Genomic DNA, 18,302 nt, shown 5'->3' on the forward strand with positions numbered 1-18,302 from the left:
ACCTGTCACTAATTTACAAAGAGTAAACCATGCACCTCCCTTCAATCATGCTGCTCCCATGAGTTCACTAGTGTCAATTGTTTTTGGGCCCCTGGAGACTTGCCCCCATTTTTATTGGCAGGGCATTTTACAGTCACCTCTGTCCTGAGGTGGAGTCTTGGTGATCCCTATGTAGGTGTCCAATAATCAGACTATGTCAGAGCAGCGTTTTCCTGTCTAGAGTCAGTATACAGGGAACGTGGTGATGGTAGCCATACTGACTCTGGCCGGGAAGATACCACTGTGATGCTGTCTACGCTTATTGGACAGCATCTAAGTGATCAACCTCAGGAGAGAAGAGACTGTAGATGTCCCCTTGGCAAACCACAGCCCTATAAAATACAGGGTGCCAATATTGGGAATAGGTGCCACTGGTGCATTCATGGGGGCGAAGTAACTGAAGAGAGGTGTGTGGTATACTTTTTGGAAGCTAGTGACCCGTCCTCTTTAACTTTAGTCCATTGTCTTTTTGCCAGGACTTTTATGGCATACCTGCCTACCATATGAAACCATTTGACATTTATTTGTGAAGGGAACATATTTCGGACAATTCTCAGATCTTCCCCAATCCAATGAATGTGCAACAATATCTGAATTTTAATTGTTTCATGAATTAATCTGGCAACTAAATATATGCTCTCTAATATTAGGCAAGTATATTATAGCTACGGGTCCATACTTCTAAGAGACGAAACGGTGCAAAAGTGTTGCGACTTGTGGCTACTATGAGCAATGAAAGAATACAGTGGACTCATAGTCTGGTATACTTATGAGAGGAGTGCCCCCCTAGCCCTCAGAGCAGTGACTGAGAGGCTCTGTCTGTGCACATCTGCATCCGAGGCTCAGACAGGGAGTCCGTCCATACGGATGGGAACAATAGCACTGCATGCTGCGCAATTTTTCCCATCCAAAAATGACAGGTTCCTTATTGAAGTCAATGGGTTCTGTTGGGTGCTGCTGATGTCCATCGTGCGATGGATCTGGAACTGTGCTTTATATTTCTGTTTCCATCTCAGAAATGATTGCTTTGATTTGATAGGTTTATAGGCTACCTTTGCAACCGAGCTATCTTTTTTTTTTTTTTTTTACTTTCTGATTTTGAGTTGTTCTTTCCCATATTGTAGACCATGATATTGGACAAAAATGATCAGCACATTAGATTTGTCAACACATTGGAAAATAACTAAATGATGATCATGATCCTTCACTTTCCAAAGAAGGATGATGATCACTACAAGGTTCTGCTGAGATCGTTGATTCTATCTGATGTACTGGTGAGACAGGCTCACTATGCATCTCCAATGCATCCAGTAGCACTCCTTCTATGAGAAAATTCTTCAGTATTTATGATTACAAAGCCTGATTTGTCATTTCTCTCTTAAGATGGTTTGATGGTATGATGATGGTATTTTCATTGGACTTTCATTGATTTTGCTTCTTGTCTATAGATAACAAGTGCAACCGATATGGAAGCCGTAACATTCAAGAAACTCGTCAAAGGTCATGCATATTCTGTTACAGGAGCAAAGGAGGTAATCATATACAGTATATGACCAAACCACATGTCCTTAGGATACTACTAGTTGTAAAATGAGTTTACATCAACGTTACACCACATGCCCGCTTATCAATGGCAGAGGGGTCAGCTTACTTTACTTCCATTTAGTCTTTTCTCCCATTCTCAGTAGCGGGGTGCAAATTATATGGGATGGACCCACCTATGTTTTGCACCCATGTTTTATTCCTGTGCCTCTACATAACTTTGGTGCTTCCTCCCACAGCGACTTGAGACCAGCATGGAAAACGCCATCTTAAAAAATGTCCCCCAGGTCTCCATTTTATTGTCCTTACACAATGTTGAGTTGTCTCTTCCTAGGGCCATGGACATGAATGATCAATACATTTGGCATCTTTTCTGGGCTTTCCATTAATTGGACCAATTCAGCTATTAATGGAGTCCCAGGTCTTACCCAATATTGAGAGAATGGGGTCCCTTGTGTAACTAAATTGAAGTATCTTGACGTCTGGGTATCTAGGGATGCTAGGGAATATGTGACTCTTGAGTATTAATCCTCTGATAGTCATAAAAAAGCGTTCCACTTTCAGTATTAGGTCGTGCAAACTTGGTAAAGATGACCTTGATGCTGCAAGTGTTATACCTTCTCCATATTTCTCCTGAATGGTTGCTGGTGCATCTTTTAAATTTGTATAGTTTTTGGGGAGATCTTAGTTAGCGGAAGACGGTACCTAGTATTATGTTGAATAGGCTACAATTGGCTAAGGATAAGGGAGGAATAGCGGTGCCTAAAGCATGGGCATATTTTTTTGCATCCCATTTACAACACTTGGGTATTACTGGTTGTACAAAATATATACCTATTTGGAGTAATGTGCAGTTTAGGCTTTGATAGTTGGGTTCAAGCAGGAGTTAAATACAGTATGTTTATCAGTTGTATGACAATGGGACATTTCCATCTCTCCAGCAGCGAGAGTCGGAATTTAACCTTTCACGCTCCATTTCTATAAATACTTGCAGCTGAGGCATGCAGCTCAATGTCAGCATCCCGCTACCCCGTTAGTTATTTCTGGCTTGGATGAGTTTGATCATATTGTTAGTGTTACTATCTCCTGCGACTTGATCTCATTTGCTTACAAGAAACTATTGGAAGGGTGTTAGAATAAACCTCTGTTTGGTCTAAAGGAAAAGCTGGAGGGTCACTGTCTGATAAAATGTGGACGGTTAAATCATAGACTATGCCATTATTGTCTTAATGTACTGTAGCTCATAGACACTCTCGTTTCTTTCTTTTATTTAGGGTATATAGATCACCATTACTTTTATTTAAAAGGAGTATTTGCTCGGACACCAAACCTACTCCATACTTCAAGTCTACTGGTCATACACATCAGATGTACGTCAGCCGATCCTGCCAATTTTGGCTGAGCACCTAATGTGTATGGGGGCCTCCCAACTGTACCCAACATTAACTGTCTGATCTTATTGTTCTTGGTGAGATAAGCCACCCACCTGAGGAGTCCTGCAGTGGCTTTTTCTTCTCTCATTCACAACACTTAGTGTTCTCGTCCTAACCGAGTGTCGGGGTGGATTGGGCAAGATACTGTTTGGCCGAACAAGTGTTTAGCTGATGGTTATCCCATGTATATGGCCGGCCTGAAGGACTAATTTGGTAAGATAATATGCAATGAGCAGGACCGTGGTACGGTTAGGCGGACGCCAAAATATGCAGTGGGTCCGAAAATGGGTATAATAGTCTATGTTTTTTGTTCGTGACGCCAATTGCAGCGTGCGCAGGGTACAGTCTCAGGGCCCTTTAAGGTGTTGCAACTCACGTACCAGGTTAGGAATGCCAGAGTGGTATAATGTCTCTGTGTGGTAGTAGTTTTAGTTTCAACTGTGTCCTACCTTGGTACGGCTGGACTCCTGGATCCTGGCTCACTTGCAATAAATGAGTGTGTTGCTAGTAGGAGTAATTGAGGGATTTGGTAGCAATGAATGAGATCCAGACTTGGGATATAATTCAACTTGTCTTTACTGGAGGCAGCATTAATCCATATGAGTTAAAGCAATAGTCTTGGGTCCCAGCAGGTATTGGCAATGTATGGCAGGGATCAATATCTCTTCTGCATCTTTGATAGTTGGTAGTAGTTTTAGTTTCAACTGTGTCCTACCTTGGTACGGCTGGACTCCTGGATCCTGGCTCACTTGCAATAAATGAGTGTGTTGCTAGTAGGAGTAATTGAGGGATTTGGTAGCAATTAATGAGATCCAGACTTGGGATATAATTCAACTTGTCTTTACTGGAGGCAGCATTAATCCATATGAGTTAAAGCAATAGTCTTGGGTCCCAGCAGGTATTGGCAATGTATGGCAGGGATCAATATCTCTTCTGCATCTATCATATGCCTGGAGAATATGGCAGGAATCGGTCTTCTGCTCTGTCTATCTTCTGCTGTGTATGGGACTGACTAGCCGAGGAGGAATTTGGCTTCTCCTGGTCTCTGGACAGTTCGCTCACAGGGAATGGTTCGTCCTAGAGTTCTGGAGGTGCTGCTTACTTGTCAACCAGTTGCGGCTGAAGGCTCAGACTGGGCATGAAGATCTTTGGTCTCAGCCGAGACTCGATCCTGGGTTGGGATCCCTAGAACTGGGAGCTCCTACCAGCACAGCCTTCCCCCTAGCCGGGGTGGCTGGCACACTCACTCTAACTTACTTTCCTCCCCATGAGGCAGGATGTGGGAACATTCCACATCTCCTCAAAGAGGGGGGAGTTAAACTGGAATGTACTATTCCAGTCTAGATATGCTAAACTGAACTAAGGCCCTGGTAAACATTGCTGCCACCTGCTGGTGTACATGAAAATTACAGCAAATACATGTAAGGCTTAGAAAATGCACATTTGTGAGGAGTATTATGTAAAATCACATTAGATGACAAGGCACACGTTACCAACAAATAGTAGCGGGGAGAAAGAGTTTAGTAACATAACTCTGGGATGTTACAAATACTCAGTAAGATAAATCTTCTTTTAGGTCAACTATAGAGGTCAGAACACAAAGCTAATTCGGATGAGAAACCCTTGGGGCGAGGTGGAGTGGACTGGAGCATGGAGTGATAAGTAAGAAACAGAATAGATTTCTATGTTTCATGTAAATAAAAATGGCTTTTTCACAGAAGACATGAACTTCAAATATATTGTCTTGTTCTAGCTCTAATGAGTGGAATTCTGTGGATCCTTCACAGAGAGATGAACTGAGAAATAAAATGGAGGATGGTGAATTTTGGTGAGTGTAAAAAGAACTTATTAATCTACAGCACTAATAACACTAGTTCTAATAGCAGGAGTGCTTTTCATACAGGGTACTACTGCCAGTGGCGTAACTACGGGGGAAGCAGGGGAAGCGGCTGCTTCGGGGCCCGGGCTGCTTCGGGGCCCGGCGACCAACAGCGTGTCAGTCAAGTTTAATCTTTTTTATTTGTCTGCAAATTACCTTCCTAACGTGCCCAAGAGGTTGTCCCTCCGGCCGTTTGTGCCCACCCGCGCCCATTATCGCCAAGCCCACCACCGCCCCGCTGTTAATTATTCACTGCTGTCCTCGTCTTTTTTTTTTTCTAAGTGCGCCGTAGTCTTGCGCATGCGCTGATGTTACTCACGTGCAGGCCCATGCGGTGTCCTGGCAGCATGTGTGATTACATTATTTGAGGCTGCTGCCAGGACACTGCGTGGGCCTGCACGTGAGTAACATCAGCGCATGCGCGAGACTACAGCACACTTAGAAAAAAAAAAAGACGAGGACAGCAGTGAATAATTAATAGTGGGACGGCGCTGGGCTTGGCGATAATGGACGCAGCTTGGCACAAACGGCCGGAGGGACAGTCCTAGGCTGTAGAGCTGGCCAATCGCAGCGCAGCGCTCACAGCCTGGGAGTTTTTTTTCTCCCAGGCTGTGAGCGCTGCGCTGCGATTGGCCAGCGCTACAGCCTAGGAGAAGGAGACGCCCGCAGAACAAGGGCAGACTCCTCCTACTATAACTAAGTCCCCGAACATACCGGAGGACATAACGGGAGAACGGTGAAAGGTCCTCTTTAAGTATTCGCAAAATACAAATGCAATAGCACTCTGCAACCAGCACTCTGCCATGCCTCTATGCTGGATGTTGAATGAGGCATTGGTGTACATTTTGGCCAAAGCTTAATAAGCCACTCACCACGTCAAGGTCGCCTCTATGGAGTGGTCCCTAACACTAGTTCCTACCTGTTATGGGCCATGACAGCCACACAAAGTCCAGGGAGTGCAGGTACAGCATGCACACCAAGCACACTCTGCTTTTAACCCCGTCCGGTGCCATTACAGCTTTCATCGGATCCAGGGATGCAAGTACCAACATGCATGCTGAGCCCACTATATACTTTTCCTGGAGCCAAATGGCTACTGGTAGGCGCTGTAAAGACAGACTCAGTTTTATACTGACTTTAAAACCAGCCTCCAGGGCAGACTAACTGGTCAGGTGTGCATGACTGCATGGAGATCGCCACGCCTCCAATATATACTACAAAGAAAAAATGTGGGGGATTCAGTCAGCACAACCCTGTATGCAGGTGCACATCGCTATGGCGAAATACATATACAAACGCAATACCCTCTTTAAGTATTGTGCTACAATTTTAATTTAGCGTAGTTGGCATAGAAAGTTTCTGGCTATTGGCGCTCCAACTTCCGGGACACCACCAATCTTCTCCTTTTAAGTTTGCCCTGAACAATAAGGTTGGCACTGTGGTGCTGTGCTGCAGTTATCTGCACAGTGGACAGCTTGGGCATCACGGTACAGGGGAAATCAGTGAAGGGGGTGCCGCATTAAATTAATGCTTAAAAGGCTTTCCAAGACTTTTCTACTGTTGGACAATCCTCTGGATAGGTCATCGATATCTGATCAATAGGGGGGTCCGACACCCGAGATCCCTGACGATCAGCTGTTTGAGAAGGCACCGGTGCTTGCAGTAGCACCGTAGCCTTCTCTCTGCTCACCAAGCACAGCAACATTCATTTGATAGCGGCTGTGCTTGGTATCTCGGCTCAGCCTCATTCACTTAAATTGTGTTGGGCTGCTCCTAGGCCATGGGACCAATGAACATGACCTCACAAGGCCTAGACTAAGCTGAGAGAAGGCCGTAGTGCTACTGCGAACACCGGCGCCTTTTCAAACAGCTGATCGGACCCCCACTGATCAGATATTGATGATCTATCAAGAGGATAGTTAAGCAGTAGAAAAGTCCTTTAAGCTGTAATAAGATTGGTTACAAAACTCAACATCTGCACTACGTTTGGTTTAACTGGAGCCTAAATTCCAATCCTATAATATGCAAATAACAAGAGCGAGCTATGTGCAAATGTGGGAACTGGTAAGCATGTATCACTAAAAGAAACTTTTGAGAAGAAGTAAGGTATGAGGAAAGTGCACAGCATCACTTTACATAGTGTGTGCATTTTTCCTATAGACATTAAGATTGTATTTTGTTAAAAAAAAAAAATATATATATATATATATATATATATATATATAATTTTCAAAACTAGTTATTTCAAACTGATATTAAATATATATGAGTTTTCTGTCTCTCTATTTTTGGTTTCCTTCCCTGCAGGATGTCTTTCCAAGATTTCCTTCGTGAATTTTCTCGTCTTGAGATTTGTAATCTCACTCCTGATGCCTTAACTGCACGCAGATTCCGCAAGTGGAACACAACACTTTACAGTGGAAGTTGGAGGAAAGGGAGTACAGCCGGCGGGTGCAGAAACTTCCCAGGTAAATATAATCATATGTTCTGGAATATACTGCAATTTACCCATAAAGAGTTCTTGAGTCCTTTCTTCATTTTCTATTCTCCAATATGTTATTACTGTGTTTGTCAAAAATTTCCAAACCTGTTTTGTGAAGAGACACATTTCTGTGCGGTTCATTAAAGTGATATTTTACCTTGTTACCATTCTAAAGAATGTATTAAAAACATCTGTCACCATGAACAACCCTATTAAACAAATTAACCCAGGAATACTGCCCGGTAGGCTTGATCATAGTGACTAAAATTAGCCCTTTTTCTGTACAATGAGAAATTCTTCCTTTTAGTTATAGGTAAATGAAGTGCTTGGAGAACCGAAGGGCTAGTCTAGCTCCTTGGAGCATCACTTCACCTCCACCTCTCCTCGTCGCTATTCTCCATCTCAGTGAGATAGACAGGGCCAGGCACCCTCACTGCTGTGCTGCCTGGCCCTGAAATCTCATGCTTATGCCAGCGCAAGGAAGATCTCAGAGCAGTTGTCCCCGGTCTGAGAACTTCACTGCACATGCACTGATTTGGTATTACCCGCTGGGCAACATAATAGGAGAGCAAGATGCATAATTAAGGTATTTAGCCATGATCTAGAGGCAGCATGCTTGAGTATGAGTAGGTACTAATGGGGGAATATCTGACTTATCTAGGGGTGTCGTTTTGGGGATACTCGTATTGGCCACCCAAGAATTTTGTATACTCGATCGGTGTGGTACATATATTACATATTTCCTGGTCTAGGTTGAGCCTTCTAAACCAATTGGTTTATTTTTCCCCTGGTGTGATCCCGCTGCTTACACTCGCTATATATGATCCCTTAATATCATAGGGTGGTATAGGGATAGTTTTGAAGACGGTGGAGTCATGCTTTTCAGGGCAGGGATATTTTAGGGAAGGGTTTAAGTTTTTTTCTATCTTCTTGGAACTAAAAGTTAAGTTTTTTAAGTAGGTTGTAAATTTTGGTTCTGTGAAGTATTCAATTTCCATGCAGCACTGCTGCATTCAAAAGTAAGAATTAGGGCATGGCCACACAACACGGCTGTAATGTGTCCAAGACCCGGTAGCTCTGCTGCTTGTACTATGCTACCATGCAAGCTGCTGCACAAAAAAAAAATCTGTTTCTAATGCGTTCATTGAATAGCAGTACAGCTGGCATGGCTCTGTAGGTTGAACCAAACGGCTGCCACATCTCCGCTGCATGGTAAGGCTGTACACTTGAAGAGGCTGTCCCAGCTCAATATTTATGATATTTTGCTAGGATATGCCACAATGGCAGGTGCAGGTCTCACCTCTGGGACACACTCCTATCTGCAGAATCGGGTCCTGAAGTGAAAGAAGGCATCTCTCCAGTCACTGCTATGGGACTTCCAAAAATAGCCAAATGAGTGTTCTCTGTTTTTTCCGGAAGTTCCATAGTAGTGAATATAAAGCAAGCTGTAGGACTGTTAGAAGTAGCTGAAGCAGAACTCCTATAGCGATGAATGGAAGGTGGTCGCTCATGTGCAGCTGAACTCCCTTGATTTCAGGGGCCCAATTTTGTAGGTAGAATCAGGCCCCAGAAGTGAGATTGGCACCTATCATTGTGACATATCCTAGCAATTTGCCATAAATGTTGAAAGGAGACAACCCCTTTTAAAGCTAATCATCAGCCGAACAAATGATAGTTGCCCCATTAAAATACGGCTCAAATGAGTGGTGATTGGCAGGTTGTATCGTTGATTGGCGCTTGTTATGGGCAGGAAATCTGTCCATGTAGAAGGACCCTCACACAGTGCTCATTCATATTAATGGATTGTTTGTGTGATCCAGGATAAAACCGGTCTTCCAGAGTTAGAGATGCTCTTCTCTCATCTCATTGACACAGCTGGACCCAGCATAGAAAAGACACACAAAAGTACAGTAAAAATAAAGTCTTCACAATAAGGCTGGGTCCACATCACTGTTAAGTTTTTATTCCTCTGATTCATTAGAAGAACAGGAAGAAAAACAGATCCATTATTTTGACCTTCAGTTGTGGTCAGTTTGTGTCTCTTCCAGACTGGAGCAAAAGTATTGCATGCAGGACTTTTTCTCCCGTCAAAACTACCTGACCTCTGGCATAAGTGACACAATCTGATGTGACCTGATCATAACTGATGCTCAAAATAGTGGATGTTTTTTTTTTTTTTTCTGTTCTTCTGATGGATCAGAAGAACAGAAAGCTAAATCGATCTTTTGTATCGTTCTCAAAAATGTAGTAAAAAGTTTTCAAAATCTCCACCAAAACACCAAAGATCACCAGCCCAATCCATGGTGCTGGCTCCACTCTAACAGACCAAAAGTGTCTATCATATATCACAATGACTTTACCATAAAGAGGAACGCTTTTAAAGATTAAAATAGTAAAGATTTATCAAAACGTTACAGCCATTAAAAGTTGTATGCTCAGCTGGGTCTAGTCATTAGTGGGAAAACACTATGGAATTGATATGGTTCATAACCTGTAGAGATGCAACCAGTCCGAACTCCCCCCTCTGGTCTTACAGTGTGCTGTCATTAATCTTTTGTCATTAGTAATGTTACCCTGTTTTCTATGAAAGACATAAAAGATCACAAGTTGAGAAGATTGTTAGAATAATCTCTTTTGTTGCCAGCAACCTTCTGGATCAATCCTCAGTTCAAAATCAAACTGGAAGATGAAGACGAAGATGATGACTATGGCTCAGAAAAAGGCTGCACCTTTCTTCTAGCCCTTATGCAGAAGAACCGGAGGAAGGAGAGACGATTTGGCAAGGACATGGAGACCATTGGCTTTGCTGTTTATGAGGTACTTGATTTATTTAGCAAATTTGTTGGATGATACATGTTGTATCTGCTGGAGACAAGTTCTGAATTATTAGATTTATTAGACTAAATTATCAAATTTCAGTTTATAGAAATGTTGTCAGCTTTTATCATAAAACAATTAACAGTTAAAGAGAACATTCCATCCAATTCATGCTGCCCAGACCTCAGGCAGCATGAAATTCCGACAGGCTCCCTCATGACAGAGAAGTACAGTTTACTATACGGTTTACTCTGAAACACACGTATGCAAATAGGGAGCCACTGTTCTTCCCGTGTTTGTCTCTTCTCCCTGTGCCCTGAATGTTTTTAAAATGTAGTGGAAACGATCCGTACATGAATATTAAATGTTTCGGGCTGCATCCTGCCTTTGCCTGCCAACACCCCACCAACTTTTTGTAAACCTGATAAAAAGTTTTTGTATTATTGGCAATAATAGAAAAAAGTCCTTACATGCTCTATATACAAATAAAGTGGAACCCCTGTAAGTAAAACAGCAACCAATAGAGAATACCAGATTAGGCTACTTTCACACTCTTGTTTTGTGAACACAATTGAAAGTCAATGGAGGAAGGATCCGTTTTCTATTGTGCCAGATTGTTTGAGAGAAAACGGATCCGTCCCCATTGACTTGCATTGTATGCCAGGACGGATCCGTTTGGCTCAGTTTCATCAGACTGACACCAAAACGCTGCAAGCAGCGTTTTGGTGTCCGCCTCCAAAGCGGAATGGAGACTGAACTGATGCATTCTGAGCGGATCCTTTTCCATTCAGAATGCAAACTGATCCGTTTTGGACCGCTTGTGATAGCCCTGAACGGATCTCACAAACGGAAAGCCAAAATGCGAGTGTAAAAGTAGACTAAAACAAAAGTAAGTGGATTGTAATCTTTCTTCAGCTTTCACATTTTTCAGGAATAGCTGCAGTATAGTCCATGTCTGGTATTGCTGTTTGGACCCTTTCACTTGAATGGATATCCACTGCAATTCCATATACATCCCAGGGATGAGTGGTGCAATACAAAGATGTAGGGGAGTGAATACTTTATTTTATAAGCCACATGTTTATTCTAGATTAGAGTGGAGCCTTGAATATCTCAATAATCTGTTTTCCCTTTTTCTCTTTTTTGCAGGTACCCAGGGAGGTATGTATTATGTCTGAGTAGCGTTGAGTTATTTATGTCTGTCTTGCCATTTTACTATTCTTCCTATTAATGGGGTTATAGACATGTTTCTGGTAAACATCTTTTAGTACTAAAACCAAGTGTACTATATGTTGTATTTCTTTTTTAATACAATGTAACTGTGAGACCTGATCATTCAGTACAGAGTCTTCACCATGTAGAAGCTACCACCACCACCAACCCTTTTCAATGACGTGACACAAAACCTCCTCACTGATGCAACATCTAAGGCTACTTTCACACTTGCATTCGGGGTTCCGCTTGTGAGCTCCGTTTAAAGGCTCTCACAAGTGGCCCCGAACGGATCCGTACAGCCCCAATGCATTCTGAGTGGATGCGGATCCGCTCAGAATGCATCAGTTTGGCACCGTTTGGCCTCCGTTCCGCTCAGCAGGCGGACACCCGAACGCAGCTTGCAGCGTTTTTGTGTCCGCCTGGCCCTGCGGAGCCAAACGGATCCGTCCAGACTTACAATGCAAGTCAATGGGGATGGATCCGTTTGACGTTGACACAATATGGTGCAATTTCAAACGGATCCGTCCCCCATTGACTTTCAATGTAAAGTCAGGAGTCCCCTATTAATATACCATCAGATCGGAGTTTTCTCCAATCTGATGGTATATTTTAACTTGAAGCGTCCCCATCACCATGGGAACGCCTCTATGTTAGAATATACCATTGGATTTGAGTTAGATCGTGAAACTCAGATCCGACAGTACAGTCGTGGCCAAAAGTTTTGAGAATTACATAAATATTGGAAATTGGAAAAGTTGCTGCTTAAGTTTTTATAATAGCAATTTGCATATACTCCAGAATGTTATGAAGAGTGATCAGATGAATTGCATAGTCCTTCTTTGGCATGAAAATTAACTTAATCCCAAAAAAACCTTTCCACTGCATTTCATTGCTGTCATTAAAGGACCTGCTGAGATCATTTCAGTAATCGTCTTGTTAACTCAGGTGAGAATGTTGACGAGCACAAGGCTGGAGATCATTATGTCAGGCTGATTGGGTTAAAATGGCAGACTTGACATGTTAAAAGGAGGGTGATGCTTTAAATCATTGTTCTTCCATTGTTAACCATGGTGACCTGCAAAGAAACGTGTGCAGCCATCATTGCGTTGCATAAAAATGGCTTCACAGGCAAGGATATTGTGGCTACTAAGATTGCACCTCAATCAACAATTTATAGGATCATCAAGAACTTCAAGGAAAGAGGTTCAATTCTTGTTAAGAAGGCTTCAGGGCATCCAAGAAAGTCCAGCAAGCGCCAGGATCGTCTCCTAAAGAGGATTCAGCTGCGGGATCGGAGTGCCACCAGTGCAGAGCTTGCTCAGGAATGGCAGCAGGCAGGTGTGAGCGCATCTGCACGCACAGTGAGGCAAAGACTTTTGGAAGATGGCCTGGTGTCAAGAAAGGCAGCAAAGAAGCCACTTCTCTCCAAAAAAAACATCAGGGACAGATTGATCTTCTGCAGAAAGTATGGCGAATGGACTGCTGAGGACTGGGGCAAAGTCATATTCTCCGATGAAGCCTCTTTCCGATTGTTTGGGGCATCTGGAAAAAGGCTTGTCCGGAGAAGAAAAGGTGAGCGCTACCATCAGTCCTGTGTCATGCCAACAGTAAAGCATCCTGAGACCATTCATGTGTGGGGTTGCTTCTCATCCAAGGGAGTGGGCTCACTCACAATTTTGCCCAAAAACACAGCCATGAATAAAGAATGGTACCAAAACACCCTCCAACAGCAACTTCTTCCAACAATCCAACAACAGTTTGGTGAAGAACAATGCATTTTCCAGCACGATGGAGCACCGTGCCATAAGGCAAAAGTGATAACGAAGTGGCTCGGGGACCAAAACGTTGACATTTTGGGTCCATGGCCTGGAAACTCGCCAGATCTTAATCCCATTGAGAACTTGTGGTTAATCCTCAAGAGGCGGGTGGACAAACAAAAACCCACTAATTCTGACAAACTCCAAGAAGTGATTATGAAAGAATGGGTTGCTATCAGTCAGGAATTGGCCCAGAAGTTGATTGAGAGCATGCCCCATCGAATTGCAGAGGTCCTGAAAAAGAAGGGCCAACACTGCAAATACTGACTCTTTGCATAAATGTCATGTAATTGTCGATAAAAGCCTTTGAAACGTATGAAGTGCGTGTAATTACATTTCACTACATCACAGAAACAACTGAAACAAAGATCTAAAAGCAGTTTAGCAGCAAACTTTGTGAAAACTAATATTTTTGTCATTTTCAAAACTTTTGGCCACGACTGTATATTCTAACACAGAGGCGTTCCCATGGTGATGGGGACGCTTCAAGTTAGAATATACTGAGAACTGTGTACATGACTGCCCCCTGCTGCCTGGCAGGTGCTGCCAGGCAGCAGGGGGCAGACCTCCCCCCCCCCCCCCCTGTATTTAACTCATTGGTGGCCAGTGCGGCCCCCCTCCCTCCCCAGTATTAAATGTGACCAGTGTGGCCCCCCTCCCTCTATATTCATTAGGGGCCAGTGCGGCCCCCCCTCCCTCCCTCCACAGTATTAAATGTGACCAGTGCGGCCCCCCTCCCTCTATATTCATTGGTGGGCAGTGCGGATTCCCAGTATTAAATGTGACCAGTGCGGCCTCCCCTCTCCCCCCCCCTAATTAAAATCCCCCCCCATCATTGGTGGCAGCGGAGAGTACCGATCAGAGTCCCAGTTTAATCGATGGGGCTCCGATCGGTAACCATGGCAACCAGGACGCTACTGCAGTCCTGGTTGCCATGGTTACTTAGCAATTTTTAGAAGCATTATACTTACCTGCGAGCTGCGATGTCTGTGACCGGCCGGGCGCTCCTCCTACTGGTTAGTGATAGGTCTGTGCTATAAGCAATGCGCTGCACAGACCTTTCACTTACCAGTAGGAGGAGCTCCTGGCCGGTCACAGACATCGCAGGTAAGTATAATGCTTCTATTTATTGCTAAGTAACCATGGCAGCCAAGACTCCGCTGCCACCAATGATGGGGGGGGGGGTGATTTTAATTAGGGGGGGGGGGGAAGAGGGGAGGCCGCACTGGTCACATTTAATACTGGGAATCCGCACTGGCCACCAATGAATATAGAGGGAGGGGGGCCGCACTGGTCACATTTAATACAGGGGAGGGAGGGGGTCTGCGGATCACAGCCCCCTGTAAGAGATCGGGTGCTGCCAGACAGCAGGGGGCAGTCATGTACACAGTTCTTTTAGTATATTCTAACTTGAAGCGTCCCCATCACCATGGGAACGCCTCTGTGTTAGAATATACTGTCGGATCTGAGTTTTCACGAAGAGAAAAATCTGATCTGTAAAAAACAGTTTTGCAGACGGATCCGTTCTGAACGGATACCATCGTTTGCATTATAGGAGCGGATCCGTCTGTGCAGACACCAGACGGATCCGATCCAAATGCAAGTGTGAAAGGAGCCTTAGCTATATTGCTGTCCATTTACTATATTACCTTCCAAAAACATAATTGTATTTTTTTTACTGTTTTCAATATCCCTTAATATATTTTTGTATATTTGTTCTTGACATATTTGTAGTAACATGTTCACTGTTACTTCACCAGTTCCTGGGACAGTCGGCTGTGCACCTTAAACGTGACTTTTTCCTATCAAATGCATCCCGTGCACGCTCCGAGCAGTTCATCAACCTGCGAGAAGTCAGCACCCGACACAAGCTCCCTCCAGGCGAATACTTAGTGGTGCCTTCCACCTTTGAGCCGAATGTTGAGGGAGATTTTGTCCTGAGACTCTTTTCAGAAAATTCTCATGGGACAGAGTAAGTGATTGTGGGGAAAACATGTCATTTGATGAAATAAACCTGACAGCCTCATAGACAGGACAAAAATGGATATAATATTACAAAGGTGAAATCCTAAAACTTGATATGGGTATGATTGCCTTGTTTAGCACTGCAGCTTTGTATTACTGACGCCATGAACTGAATGAGTCATCCTAAAATGACCTATTGTTCAAAACATGTTCTTATGTTAAACATATATTTTTTAATTGACATTTCTAATTTACATTTCCATGTCAATATCTATTTAAAAAAAAAAACTAAAATCATGCAGTTTTCACACTAGCCACTAGGCCTAATTTTAGGTGCAATTTCTTGGTCTGTACAGATCACGTTACTGCTGCTATCTGCTTATCACCAGCAGGATTACAATGACAGATATCATCTCTATAGATAACACAAGATCCACCATACACAATTGGTGATATCACAGCTTATCTACTACTTGCTTGTGAAATGACCTCTGCACTTGATAGGTCCTCTCTGTGAGGGGGTATTTAAGAGGTCATCATGTTGTGTGGGGGCCATATAAGGAGGCACGTAAGAGGCTATCACTGTGAGGGGCACTTGAGAGGATCATACTGTGTGTGAGCCACTTAAGGGGACATCACTCTGAGGGGGGCACTAAAGGGGGCATCAATATGTGTGGGGGCCACTTAAGGGGGCTTCATTCTGTATGGCGATACTTAAGGGACATCCTACTGTGAGCGAGGCACTTAGTAGCATTATACTGCATTGGGACACTAAAGGGACATCATACTGTAAGGGATAGCACTTGGGGGACATAATATTCTGAGAGGAGCCACGAAGAGGGCATCGTACTGTGAGGGGAGGCACTTTGGGGGCATCATACGCTACAGATAATTTAGTAGATGTTCCCTGCAGTCCTATGTAACACCACAGATAACACAGTGATAACTCTATGGCCTCTTTCACACGAGCGTGACGGATTAGGTCCAGATGCGTTCAGTGACACTTGCACCATTTTGCAAGCAAGTTCAGTCAGTTTTGTCTGCGATTGCGTTCAGTTGTTCAATTTTTTCCGCGCGGGTGCAATGCGTTTTGATTCGTTTTTCACGCACGTGATAAAAAACTGAAGGTTTACAAACCTCATCTCTTATCAACCATCAGTGAAAAACGCATTGCATCTGCACTTGCTTCCGGATACAATGCGTTTTTCACTGAAGCCCCATTCACTTCTATGGGGCCAGGGCTGCGTGAAAAACGCAGAATATTGAACATGCTGCGTTTTTCACGCAACGCAGAACTGATGTGTGAAAAAAACGCTCATGTACACAGACCCATTGAAATGAATGGGTCAGGATTCGGTGCAGGTGCTATGTGTTCACATCACACATTGCACCCTCGCGGAAAACTTGCTCATGTGAAAGGGGCCTATGAGTACAGATAAGTCCCAGACTCCAGAGTATGGGCAGGGGGCGAGACTATGTGCATCAGCGTGACGACGCATGCACACGTAATGAATGCACAAGTCAGGAGGCAGGGCCCATTGTGAAAGAAGATTGGATGCCACAGTGATACCGGAGGACAGGTGGCAGGATAACAGTGATATTAAAATCATCTGGTCACTTGCTGCACCCCCTGCCTTCCCAATGTAATTCAAATATGGCCTCAGGTGAGTGCTGAGAGTTTGTTCAAGGATTAAGTGTAATGAGGGCAAACTTTCGTGGCCCCCTTAGTGTCCCCAGGCTGTAGGCCAGATTGCCCTGAGTACAATCCACCCCAGGGCAGATCACAAAGTGTCCCCCCAGCTGTAATCTGTGTGGAAACCGGGCAGCAAGTGTTCAGTTTCCCTGCAGCGCCACCACTGGGGAAATTAGGCATTACACAGTGTATAATTAAATCAATCTGTGTATTATTGGACAGGTCAGCTTCTCTGGAGGGAAATATGCTCTTTATACTTATGACATATTTGTCACCTGTCTTATAAACCAACCCTATACAGTCGTGGCCAAAAGTTTTGAGAATTACATAAATATTGGAAATTGGAAAAGTTGCTGCTTAAGTTTTTATAATAGCAATTTGCATATATGAAGAGTGATCAGATGAATTGCATAGTCCTTCTTTGCCATGAAAATTTACTTAATCCCCAAAAAAACTTTCCACTGCATTTCATTGCTGTCATTAAAGGACCTGCTGAGATCATTTCAGTAATCGTCTTGTTAACTCAGGTGAGAATGTTGACGAGCATAAGGCTGGAGATCATTATGTCAGGCTTATTGGGTTAAAATGGCAGACTTGACATGTTAAAAGGAGGGTGATGCTTGAAATCATTGTTCTTCCATTGTTAACCATGGTGACCTGCAAAGAAACGCGTGCAGCCATCATTGCGTTGCATAAAAATGGCTTCACAGGCAAGGATATTGTGGCTACTAAGATTGCACCTCAATCAACAATTTATAGGATCATCAAGAACTTCAAGGAAAGAGGTTCAATTCTTGTTAAGAAGGCTTCAGGGCGTCCAAGAAAGTCCAGCAAGCGTCTCCTAAAGAGGATTCAGCTGCGGGATCGGAGTGCCACCAGTGCAGAGCTTGCTCAGGAATGGCAGCAGGCAGGTGTGAGTAAATCTGCACGCACAGTGAGGCGAAGACTTTTGGAAGATGGCCTGGTGTCAAGAAGGCCAGCAAAGAAGCCACTTGTCTCCAAAAAAAACATCAGGGACAGATTGATCTTCTGCAGAAAGTATGGTGAATGGACTGCTGAGGACTGGGGCAAAGTCATATTTTCCGATGAAGTGTCTTTCCGATTGTTTGGGGCATCTGGAAAAAGGCTTGTCCGGAGAAGAAAAGGTGAGCGCTACCATCAGTCCTGTGTCATGCCAACAGTGAAGCATCCTGAGACCATTCATGTGTGGGGTTGCTTCTCATCCAAGGGAGTGGGCTCACTCACAATTTTGCCCAAAAACACAGCCATGAATAAAGAATGGTCCCAAAACACCCTCCAACAGCAACTTCTTCCAACAATCCAACAACAGTTTGGTGAAGAACAATGCATTTTCCAGGACGATGGAGCATCGTGCCATAAGGCAAAAGTGATAACGAAGTGGCTCGGGGACCAAAACGTT

General features: G+C 43.8%; 1 protein-coding gene across 1 annotated transcript in view; it reads left to right on the forward strand.

Moving 5' to 3' along the window:
• Positions 1–18,302, forward strand: part of CAPN1 (calpain 1) — an 89,004-nt gene that overhangs the window by 56,360 nt on the left and 14,342 nt on the right. Inside the window, exons 7-13 of the mRNA XM_040410133.1 lie at positions 1,488–1,571; positions 4,591–4,676; positions 4,768–4,842; positions 7,201–7,361; positions 10,020–10,192; positions 11,342–11,353; positions 14,985–15,196. Of these exons, the coding sequence (XP_040266067.1) occupies positions 1,488–1,571; positions 4,591–4,676; positions 4,768–4,842; positions 7,201–7,361; positions 10,020–10,192; positions 11,342–11,353; positions 14,985–15,196 (803 nt within the window). The remainder of the gene's footprint in view (positions 1–1,487; positions 1,572–4,590; positions 4,677–4,767; positions 4,843–7,200; positions 7,362–10,019; positions 10,193–11,341; positions 11,354–14,984; positions 15,197–18,302) is intronic.

This window comes from Bufo bufo, chromosome 10 (assembly GCF_905171765.1).
Source record: "Bufo bufo chromosome 10, aBufBuf1.1, whole genome shotgun sequence".
Classification (NCBI taxonomy): Eukaryota; Metazoa; Chordata; class Amphibia; order Anura; family Bufonidae; genus Bufo; species Bufo bufo.